The sequence below is a fragment of the Phragmites australis genome, chromosome 4 (assembly GCF_958298935.1).
Source record: "Phragmites australis chromosome 4, lpPhrAust1.1, whole genome shotgun sequence".
In the NCBI taxonomy this organism is placed as follows: Eukaryota; Viridiplantae; Streptophyta; class Magnoliopsida; order Poales; family Poaceae; genus Phragmites; species Phragmites australis.
In genome coordinates this window covers 693962-706273 of record NC_084924.1, presented here as the reverse complement: position 1 = coordinate 706273, position 12312 = coordinate 693962, and the positions used below count along the sequence as shown (strand labels likewise).

General features: G+C 46.1%; 1 protein-coding gene across 1 annotated transcript; it reads left to right on the top strand.

Annotated features, from left to right (window-relative positions):
- Positions 1 to 5663: 5663 nt before the first annotated feature.
- Positions 5664 to 12262, top strand: LOC133914976 (protein Brevis radix-like 4). Its single transcript, XM_062357951.1, has 5 exons — positions 5664 to 6234; positions 10260 to 10591; positions 10687 to 10819; positions 11290 to 11732; positions 11837 to 12262. The coding sequence occupies exons 1-5, from the start codon at positions 6130 to 6132 to the stop codon at positions 11913 to 11915; spliced, it is 1092 nt and encodes a 363-aa protein (XP_062213935.1). The 5' UTR covers positions 5664 to 6129; the 3' UTR covers positions 11916 to 12262.
- Positions 12263 to 12312: the final 50 nt, after the last annotated feature.

Sequence of the window (12312 nt, the reverse complement as noted above, 5' to 3'; positions counted from 1 at the left end):
GATAACATCGTTGTTGCCACCATAATCAACTTCGCATAAATTGTTCACTTCATGTGTTTTTCCTACTATTAATCCAAACGTCAGTTCTAATAAAATTCCTGTTTTTTATAATCATGTGTTTTCACCTACATTCCTACGTAGTTTTGGAAGAGCAGAGAGTGGTGCTTCGATTCTCAAGTCTCAACAAGACAGATCCTGCATAGTGTCGAAGGCCGCGCGCGCGGGATTCCAAGACAAGACTGCAACAGGACGACGATGGAATCCTCCTACACCTGCACACACACCACACGCAGACAGACAGCGAGAGAGAGACGACCGGGAGTAGATAGGTAGACATTAAACAATCCGGTCTGCTCCTTTCCATGCATCCGTGCATCTTCTTCCGGTGAGCCGATGCCTGCAGCGACTGGCTGCTCAAAGCAAAGCAGCCGCGGTGCGCGCATGGCGAGTCTTGCCTCGCCTCGCGGTGGTGGGAAATCAAATCAGTATCAGATGGACTCATCGATCGCCGCGCGCTGCAAAGCAAAGCGTGGCGTTACGACGACGTGGCCGGCAGCTACCTTCGTCTCGCCGCTGGTCAAGGGCCATGGCGATGGCGTTTGGGTGGGAGGATCCCTATGCATCATGCCGGCCGCGGCTTTGATGCGTGTGTGCAATGCATGCATGCTTGCTTGCTCATCATGCATGTCTTGGGCATTCGTGCGTGCGGTGTGCAGCGACAGTACTGGCATTATTGCGCCTCCTGTGCCGGCCGGCCGGCCGGCCGGCCGGAGAGCGGAGAGAGAGAGAGAGAGGGGCGCCGCGCCAATTCAGATTCCTGAGCATTATTATGTCGGACGCAGAGGGGGTGGTGCTTCCGGCGGGGCCCGCCTTCCATTCTCCGTCCGTCGATCGTCGCGCCGGCTGATGTTCTGCTACTGCCTACTACTGCTTGCCCACGCGGCGTGCCGGCCGGAGATTGGCCGGCCGTCGGTCGAGTCGACGACCATGATCCATCCGTACATATGGTAGCTTGGCTCGTCGCCTGGTTTTCTCAGTGTAATGTACAAAGGTCAGGAGCTAGACCAGCCATCCGACCACATGTACCTGAAACATTCTCTCACTCGAGCACCTAGCCTCATCGACGATTTGTTATGCTAACCATCGATCGAATGCCCTAGATCATTCTTGCGGCGTGTGAACTCCACGTCGCCGATCAATAGTATCAATGGCTTCTTAGCACCCGTTTGATAGAGCTCTATTCTCAATAATTTTTAGAATTGGTCGTTGTTAGTTCTATAAATTTTTAACCTAAATTGTAAGCAATTTGAAAGTTTTTTATTGAGACATCTTTTTTTTAAGACTAAAAATATATATTTAAATTATTTTATTTTATCATATAAATTTTAAATCATATATAGATCTCAGAGCTTGATCTTTGCTAAACAAGACTTTAATTAGGCCTAATCAGCCACTGTACAGAGGAAATGTAAACTGCAAGGAAATACTATACTATTGTACTAGCTAGGGATATACATACATGGACGGGACAAGCATTGCGAAATAGACACAAAGAGTAAATGTAAACCGGGAAGGAATACAAATACTCCCTATTGGCAAAGTTAGGCAGCGCACACGCAGGAATAATAAGTGGAGTACGTAGTAATTATCCAACCCTTTTGTGCATGCAAATGATTGCACTGGTATCATGCATTGCATCATAAGACCCACCTCAGCTGCTAATCATCGAATGGTGCTGCTGGCCTCATCTACTACTCCCTTCAATCTAAAATAAATATTATTTTAATTACATATAGCCTATTATTTTAAACTTTGACTATAAATTACCCATCCATCTAAAAATAATAGATATATTTTTTTAAAAGCAAATTTTATGTATTTTGATTAACATTTAATCAAATTATAAGAATATCTAGTACATAAAAAATATACAACTCGCTTCACAATTCAAAATGGTTTCAAACTATATAGGTTTAACTATAAATAATACATTTTGTGAGCTAACCTTAGTCAAAATTCAACTTCAAAGACAGAGCTCAAAAGAAATACACATATCTTTTTATGTATTGAGTTTGGATATTTGAAAATGGTATAGGTAGATTTGTCTTAAAAATATTTTTATAATAATATATTTTTACTATATTTTATTAATATATTACAACAGAAAGTAATCGTCGAAGTTGTATTTTAAAGACCATGTCAATATCTAAAATAACACTTATTTCGAATCAGAGGAAGTACTTACTACTCTTATTTTAATAATAAGAATAAGTAAAGATGACATAGCTAACTATCATGATGAACACCGCAAGCGGGGATCCTGTGGGACCTCTTTGAGATTCGGCTAGGGGGTTGATTCTGGATCTATCTCGTATGTGGATTTAATGCGAATATATAAGATCTAGGCGGGATGGATGATCGTCAGCTAGTGAAAGTAAATGTTCAAGGGATTTTAGACAGGTTCGGACCGCACGGGGCGTAATACCCTACTCATGTATGTATGATATGCTATTAATGCTTTTGGAATGTCTTTCTCTGGATCTCTGTATTACAAGATTTTTTTTATCTAAGTCTTGAGCTTCGGTCTTACTTCGAGCTTGGTGATCCTCTGCTTAGCTTGGCTTCTCCCATAGCTTCGTAAAATCTCCTTGCTCTTCAAAGTCTGCCTCTTTGCGAAGTGCACTCCTCCCCCTTTTTATCCTGTTAGGGGAGGCTTGGCGTGCCCAGAAACGGAGGCACTAGTCCCCATAAGCCATAAATAGAAAGCAATCGTTATGGGGCTGCATGTTGATGTTACAGGGTTGAAAATGTGTCTCCGGCTGGTCCCGTCGCCCAACTTTAGCAGGTGCAGGAGGGAGGGCCCACCGGGCAGACGCCGAACTGCCCCGCATGCCCGCCCGGTCAGAACAGGCCTGACACAGCAGGGGGGCAGGCGACGCGTCTCAAGCCCAGCGACGATATCTCCAAGCCGTTTCCTTCATGGGCCCCGCAGGGTGACGTGCGATGGGAACCGTCATATTAAATATCCCCACGCCCTCTGCCATGCGGTTGCAGCGACTGACGTACTCAGTACGACTGGCGTGGGGGGAGTGGTTGGAAGTGACAGGCCGCGCTCCCTCTTAAATGCAGCATCAGATCTCTCACCAAACGACACCTCACCGTTGAGCCCTTGTGGGGTCCACCGGCAAGGGGCTTCTTAGGTCCTTCGGGAACTCTGGGTATTCGGGGACCACTGTTTATGACCTCGAGCATCCTCTCTCGGATATGTCTCTTCTCGGGTCCTCAGGGAACTATGGGTACTCAGGGACCACTGTTCATGGCCCCGAGCACTCCTCTCAGAACTGTCTCTTCTCGGGTCACCGGGGAACTACAGGTACTCAGGGAACACTGTTCATGGCCCAGAGCACCTCTCCCGGAACTGGTTCTTCTCTGGTCCTCGGGGAGATGGTCCGCGAGGAAAGCCGCCATGTGGCATTCTGCTGTCCTGACCTCGGGACTCGGGGATTCCTGGTTCCTGTGTCACCGACACTCACATATGTGTACATATATATATATACATATATATATATATATATATACATATATATATATACATATATATACATATATATATATACGTATGTGTGTACTTATATGTATATATGTATGCATATATATATATATATATATACACATATACATATATGTATGTATAATTTTTTTTTGCGAACTTCAAAAAATAGCGAAAGGAATAATAGTTATATTGATAAATCGATTAAAAAAAATCTAAAATGCATAACTCAAATAAATATGAAACAAATTTAGTTACGTTCGTATTACTGTTATCTACGTATTAAAATTATGTGCATGCATAAAAGTATCATAGTTTTTCCATAATTAAATGAGCGTGTTAAATATTGATAAATTCATAAATAAATATTGATAAGTTCAAAAATGATTAGTTCAACTTTTTAAATCTTCTTTTATTATGTTATGTGAAAAAAAAACGGACGCGAAGTTAGTTAGCTCGATCGGTCTGCTCATGCTCATCACCCCCTGTTCTGTTCTGTTCTGAAATCTGAACCTTCTTCATTGGCTCTCATGGCCTCAACATTTCGTTCTCTATCTTTTTTTTTTTTCCAGCTTCATCGAGCACTTAGTATTTTGTGCATCAGTCCATACATTGGCAAGTACAAACCCCAAAAGAAATAAAGAGAGGTAGTGGCCAAGCAGGGATCCATCCATCAGAGCACGCACAGAAACGAACGGGGAGACAAAAGAACAGGTCTGCAACGGCGCACTGTGGCCGACCAGACCTGGTCACCAAGCAGCACAAGAGGAGAGGGGATGAGAGGAGAAGAGAGGAGGCAGACGCAGCTAGCTAGCGCCGGCTCGACCGATCTATCCATCGACCAATGCAGCGTTGGAGGGAGGAGAGCGGTTAGGTTTTATTTGTTTCAGCTGCGAATTTTAAAAGTAGTTTCTGATTTTTAGACTGTGAAAAGTTGAATCGTAGAAAGTTGATGGTTAAAAAGCTAAGGATTATTTGACACACTAGATTCTAAGAGAGTTGAATTTCTAGAATTTTCTAATTAAATTAAGCTCTAAAATAATTTCTACTCACAACTGACCAGTCCCTACCATGACGGTGGGCCCTAGCTTCACTTGATTGGTCGACTAGAGCATGGGTCCCTCTTGTCGGTGGCACAAAGCCAGAGCACGGCCATGGCTGCTCTGGCCGCGCTCCCCAGCGGTGAACTGTTGGTCGACGCGACTGTTGACTTACACTGGAGGAGGCAATGCGTGATGGTGAACTCAACAGCAGGCCCAACTTCTAGCGGGTATGGCCGCAACTTGGTTGGCGGCGAGCACCGAAGGACAGTGGCGTTGGGCTCCCGTGGACGGTTTAGCCGTCATCGGTCCTGAAGGAAGCTGATGTGTGCACGAGAAAAAACATGTCGCAGAGGAGCCCAACAAGGTGTTGCTGAGGCGGAGAAGCTCAGGAGCGGTCTAGTGGTGTGGAGGGGCTTCATGGAGGCGACAGACCTTGGCGGAGGAGAGAGAGAGGCACCGACGACGGAGAGAAGGCCGGAGCATAGGGAGGAAGCTTTCCAACGAAGGAGATGACCATCTGGAAGGGGAAGGTGGTCAGCCAAAGAAGAGAGCGTGGTGGCAGACTCCTTGGCAGCAGCATGCCACATAGGGGTGACGGCAAAGCGACTGAACAGGCGCGGCACAAATGGCGTGGGTGACAGTGACTAGCGATAGCGGCTGACGGGGAGGCAACTCCCTTTCTCCTTGGGCGAAGGGGAGGGATGGTAGGTGTGGAGGCACGTCGGGGGAGAGAGACGAGAAAAAATGGTTCGCTGAGAGATTGTAATGACACTAGTGAGTAAATACCACCCGACCTTTATTGGCATATTGTTCTTTTTATAAAGTAAAAGCTTAGTGAAGTTACTCTCAATCGGATTGTATGATTATGCCAATATAGAAAATAGATTGTTGAATCCAGACATAAAAAATTACTACTTATTTATTTTTACTTTAACTTATAAAAATATTGTTTTTCACGATCTATAATGAAAACAAATATGGCTGTGGCCTGCACTGCCACCCCACCCTACCATCTAAAACAAAAGCAGAGTCGCGTCGCACGCAGCCCCGCAGAGCAGATGCATCGGGCATTCATCAGCTCAGCTAGCTGCTCTCCCTCTCTCTCTACAGGATCTTTCCTTTTACCGCAACAGTTACTCTCTCTCTCTTTCTCTACTAAAGCAGCAGCAGCAGCAGGCCAGCAGCAGCTGAGCTTCGTCGCTGAGGCCACTGGACACTCCAAGGCCATCAATCCATCCTTAGGCTACTACTCCACCATCATCCATCCGTCTACTCCTATACAGTATAGGAGCTGCCTATATAGTGGAGTAGCTGGTGAGAGCATTTCATCACACTCGCAGCAGCAGAGTAATTAAGGAGAGAGTACCGCTGATCGATCCAAGACATATATGTTCTTCTTCCTGTCCCAACACTAGCTAGGGAGTCACTATCTGAAGCCTCAAGAAGAGAGAGATATACAGCAAGATATATAGCTAGCTAGTGGTGATCGAAGAAGAGAAGACGCCAGAGAGCAAGAGGAAATTAAGACCGAAGAAGATGCTGGCCTGCATCGCGTGCGTCAAAGAAGAAGGCGGTGGCCGCGAGGACGGCGGCGGCGATACCCCGACCTGCAGGGACCCCGTCAAGTCGCTCACCTCCCAGGTGCGTTCCTGCATCCTCTCTAGCTAGCTAGCTAGCTACTACTCTTCCTCTTGCAAGTTGTTTCGATCTTCTCCTGTTTCTTGCACCGTATAGATGATCACCGTGGCCCGCAGGAGTAGGAGGACACATGTGCGTGCATCTTTCGATTCCTAGGATTACGTACAGTGCGTCCTCGTAGATGGATATTATTTCTTTCCTTCGTTCAATCGAGCGAGGTGGATCAGAGTTTAGAGTTGACAACTAGACTCGAAGCATTTCAGTTCAAATTCGAAATGCGCAAGAGGTTTGTTTAAGTAGACAAAAGAGAGGTTAAAGCTAGGCTTGCTATGATGATTAATTATAATGAAGAAGCAGGTGTGGCCTGGTGCATGCGGCGGCCGACATAGGCGGCACTAGTCATCAGTGAGGCTGAGTCGTGGCGTCACTTTCGCTGGCGGCGCCCCCGAAGCCGGCGGCATGTTGGACCCCCCCGGGGCCGCGCAGCCATGGATCATCATCAGTGAGCCTGTGGTGTGCGGCGGTCGCGGCTACCGAGGCCGGCCGGGAGCAAGCATGTGGGTCCATTCCATTCCATGCATCTGATCCGACGGCCATGGAGGATCGATGCACGGCCCGCGTGTCGGCATCCAGACCGAATCATGGCAGGCTAGCTTCTTTTGCTTTCCGATCCTTGCCCTGCATGAGACTGTGGGCGTCGATCCTGTGCACTACAGCTACAGCTCACGCACAGCAGCAGCATGCCGTGGGCTCCATCTACCTGCTGCAGCTTCTTCTACTAGTCTGCTCTACTTCTTGTGCCCGATCCGATCCGATCGATGCAGGCCATAGATAGCTACGATCGATCGGCAGCTAGCTAGCTGCTGCTGCTGCTGTTCTCTTGTTCCGGCAGCTAGCTTGTGCACAAGCATAAGCATCGGCGAACGCTAGAAAGAACTTAGTAGTACCACTCCGATCCATTGGAGTAGAAAGAATTTTCCTTTTGCTTTAATCGGATCAGATCATCATCAAAGAAGAAAGAGTTGGGATGCTTGGCTACCTCTGCTTCTGCCACAAAGAAGAAAAAAGAAAGCGAAAGAGAAGAACACGCATCGGCCAGGTCTCTTTCGGCAAAGCGAAGCACCAGGCCACTGCAAGTTCCATTCTTTTCTCTTTTTGTTAATATATGCTAAAATGCGAGCACTTACTATGTGCTATGCTTGAAGAATCTGATCACCAGGTGCCTTTAAGTTCAAAGGGCATAGTGCACGTATATAGCGCGCCTTTTAATTTTCCTGTTCACGACCGTTGTTCGAACCCGAGTTCAGAACTTCAGATACTATAGCGTTCCAAATTCAAATTACTCCCGTAGAAGTAATTTCGAGCTACACCTTCAATTTAATAGGCTGGGAATTGTACAGTTTGAAAATCCATAGGCATGTAAAAGTTCCGTAGATGAAGAAGGCGACTCAATATATACTCGACATTTTCATTACCAGTGAATCAGTGAACTTGGTTTAAGAATCCAGGGAAATTTTGTCCAATTTCTTCCATTCCAAGTCCTAGACAGTTCTTACTTAACTGCACATTCAGACTTAAGGTAGATAAGCGTTACTGACTGAACCAGGGTAATCATATCCCTGCTGGTTTAAGTGGGTACAGTAATATTTTCAAACTGGACTGGACAAGATGGTCAAAGATAGTGGGCAGATAGTGTAGGATCTGGTTTGCCTGGTAGATATCACCTTTCACTTTGTGTCACTTCCTTTCCTTCCCTCCCATTCCTTGGGGAAAGATCCTCATCCCGGAACAAAGGAAAGCAAGTCATGTAGTATATTTTTGTGATTGTCTAGTGTTTAATTCTTCCTTCCCCAACACCACAAAGTGTGGCCATGGACTACTCCCTTGTTCTTTTGTGCTAAAGAAACTTTCTTTGAGCTCAAACTTCCTTCCTATGGCCTTATATATATGCACATCTTTAATTTCTATATTTTCCTTCTTTCTTTCTTTTGGGACAGTAAAGTATGTGCATATATATATGTTCAGATGACATTGATATAAGGATGGGTTCTTCCTGCTTTCTCAAAAGGAGAGATCGGGGTGCAGTGCAACTGCAAACCTGCAAATGCAAAAGAGATCATCTGGATGGATGGGGATGTTGCATTGCTAGCTGCTTGCACCCAGAAGCAAGGCAAGAATCCAAGCATTGGGATCTTCAATTTATTTTAATTTTGAAAAAGAGGCCAGGCCTAAAAAGATGCATGATATCACCAAAGGGGATAACTAAACTGTAGATGAAACATACAAGTCAGTAAACAGCAGGCTCAGAAGTATGTGTTCATCAAGCAGAAAAGAGGATAAAGTAAAGTAAATGTTGTCAGAGAATCCATCCTTGTTTTAAGTGGCCCTAACTGCACCTCCGTATGAAATGGTTCTGTAGTTTATTTTATCACCTCATGTTAGAATAAGACTTTACCATAGTACAACTTTTGGAAACAACCTTGAATTTTCTCCACTCATTTTTTTAGATGTGGGGATCAACCCTGATTTCAAATAATAAAACCAAGCATTACTAGGTGTCTTGAAACAACAAGTTCATAACCGAAAAAGATAAAATGAAATATGAAAATGCATCACGCCAAAACAGTAGCTACAGAGAGCAAAGTACAATCTAGCTAACGCCAACAAAAAAGACTTAGACACCAAAAAACCATCACTGCTCACGATGAATTTGTTCGCACCGCAACCATCACCTCCAAAATAGAACTTCCTGCCACCGTCTTTTCTTTTCTTGTTTGCTTCAGCTTGCTGTAATCACCCTTCGTCCTTCATTCCATCCTACTTGCATTTTGGTTATCTCTATCACCATGCTTCTGAGTCTTATAGCACATTCACGTATCACCTCTTGTTTCTTTGGTTTCTGCAAAGATGATCAAAGATCAATCCAATGGTAGACAAAAAAATTATAGCAGTTGAATCTTGGAGTAATTTGCATTCAAAGTATGCTGTGTTATGAACTTTCCATACAGACCAGAATATGGCTGCACATCCAACAATCACAAGCACTTTATGCTTTTTTGCAAATTTTCTCCCTCATGTGTGAGCAGCATGACATTCTGCGGTCTGAACTGAATAGAGATTCATAACTGATTGGGTATAGGTCAAATAGTGGATCTAGAGTACAACACAGTCTTTGAAAAATGTCATTGCCTGACCCCTAATGTGGCAACAGCTGCATTATCTAGCATTCGTATTTGACCGGAGCCCGTTCAGGTGGACGCTTTGCCCTCCGTTGATTCGCCGTTTTTATACTGGACCGGAGCCATAATAAACAGATACTACAGAAGCTGCACAGGCACGGTGGCACTACATGCAAAATGTGGTGTTGAATGTTAGTGAGAGATTAGCCTAGACCTAATGGCTAATGCACATAAGTGCAAAATGATAGGTTAAGCAGCAACGCAGGTCAAATGTGTTGAAGTTCTTGTAGAACCAAAGACCTTGAGGATAATGCAGATAGGTGCAAGTTGATAGGCAGCAGTAGTTGCGAGCGGTCGAAAACTTCTTTGGTATATATGAGGTCGAAAGAAGAACAGAATCTTGCTGGAAACCAGCCAATTTTGCGTGCTTTCCCAGGACAATGCAATGCGGACTTCTTAAGGAAATTGTGATGCTTTCTGCCCCAAATTAAAGTAATACATTTGAATGGAAGCCTACTCCAGAAATCACCTGAAATCAACATACATCGTTCATAACTCTGTCTAAGAATAACAGAGCAGTCAGTTTCCCTGAAATATGTGACGTCTGATGCTGTCTTGGGAACACTGGCTGATGAACCGCACGTAGCTTGGGAATGTCTGACTGCCGATGATTTTCTTGCGAAATGCAATCACGCAAGGGGTGCTACGATATAGGTGTAAGAATCTCGATTCCATGTTTTTGTCCAGATCCTGCTGCAGTTGATGCGCGAATGTTAAATGTCACTTTCCTGCGTAGTTCATCGTACAATCCAGCAGCTGATTGATTGGTTGTTCGTGTGCACTGTGCAGCTGAAGGACATGGTTCTGAAGCTGTCCGGCACGCACCGGCAGGGCGCACACCACAGGCGCGGCGGCTCGCCGCCCCCGAGGGGACGGGCCACCTCCCTCTACCGCAGCGGCTACTACCGGCCGGGCGTGGTGCAGGACGACATGGCGGTGCCGCCGGCGACGTACCTGGGCGGCGGCGCATCGAGCGCGAGCTCCACCCCTGCGTGGGACCTGGCAGGCCGCGCGGAGGGCGAGGCGAGGGAGTGGGTGGCGCAGGTCGAGCCGGGCGTGCAGATCACCTTCGTCTCCCTCCCCGGCGGCGCCGGCAACGACCTCAAACGCATCCGTTTCAGGTTGTCCTTTCATCCGATCAACAGCTGCAATGCACCATCGATCAACATGACTGCATCATATCCACCCGACCGATCTTGAATGCTCGTGCATGCAGCCGTGAGATGTACGACAAGTTGCAAGCGCAGAAGTGGTGGGGCGAGAACAACGAGCGGATCATGGAGCTCTACAACGTGCGGCGCCTCAGCCGGCAGGTGCTCCCCACCGCGCCGCGCTCCGACGACGGCGAGGTCAGCCACTCCCTGCCTGTCTCACTCTCACTACGTACTCAGATTGGTCATCTTCTTATTTTGATTTTCTTTTAGTGCCAACATGAAACGGCAAGAATTCTGGGAAGCATCCTAATTTAATACTCCCTCCCTATAAAAATAGTAGGCCTATTTATTTTAATTCGATCTTTAAAATTAGATTTTGATTAATTTTTTTATAAAATATATTATTTATAGTTACAAATATATATATATATATATATATATATATATAGTATGAAATTATTTTAAATTGTGAATCTAGTTATATAATTTTTACACTATATATTGTTATAATTTGATTAAATATTAGTTAAAACATACAAAATTTGACTTTTAAAAATAAAATACGTATACTATTTTTGAACGGAGGAGGAAGTACCACTACTATTTTCCAAATCACGCAGCGATTAAAGCTGAGTAACAGCAGTGTTTGTTGCGTCCATTTGCAGAGGGAATCGTTTTACTCTCAATCCCAGGTGGGCTCGGCGATCGGGAGCCCGTCGCCGGCTCCCCTCACTCCGGACAGCATCAGCTGGGGCGCTTTCGCGCGGCCGGCTCCCCAGCCCGGCGGTGGCGGCGCAGCGCGGCAGCACAGCTTCCGCCCGCTGTCGCCGCCGCCGCCGTCGTCGTCCAACCCTTCCGAGCGGGCCTGGCACCAGCAGCAGCGGCAGCAGCAACGCCAGAACGGAGCAGCCGGCAAGAGCCCCGCGGCCTCCGACGCCAGCGCCGGTGACGCCGCGAGGACGACCACCGCGTCGCGGGACGACGTGTCCATCAGCAACGCCAGCGAGCTGGAGGTGACGGAGTGGATCATGCAGGACCAGCCCGGCGTGTACATCACCGTCAGGGAGCTCGCCGACGGCAGCAGGGAGCTGCGGCGCGTCCGGTTCAGGTCATGCCCATGCCCAACAACGCTTCTCTAAATCACTACACGAACGATTTCTTGCTTCAATTACTGATAACGAAAACGAACGGATGGCTGCTTTTGCATTGCAGCCGCGAGAGGTTTGCAGAGCTGAATGCAAAGCTGTGGTGGGAGGAGAACAAGGAGAGGATACAGGCTCAATACCTTTAGAAACAAAATTGTTTGGTAAATCTGAGCAAATTTCAGTTCAAGTTGGTGTTTTTATGCAACGGCTAGGGACATATAATCTGGTACAAGTGCATATAGAGTTTATGTTTCAGTTTGGAGATGGGAAGGATAGGGGTATTGGAGCTGGGAAAGATAGGGGGGAATCAGGAAAGGAAATGTTCGTGTTTAGGGCACCTGCCCAGGTAATTCGTGATTTGTGTATCATGTTTAGACATCCATCAGTATGTCTAATCGTCATTTTCTAAGATGCCAAACATCTTATGTCAGGGTAAGAAAGCGAGTTCTATTTTTTTTTTGGGAGAACTGAAAGTGAGAATTTGTTAGTCCCCTGTATATGCAGTACAGAACTAATGAAGTCACAGCAACTAATCCAGCAACA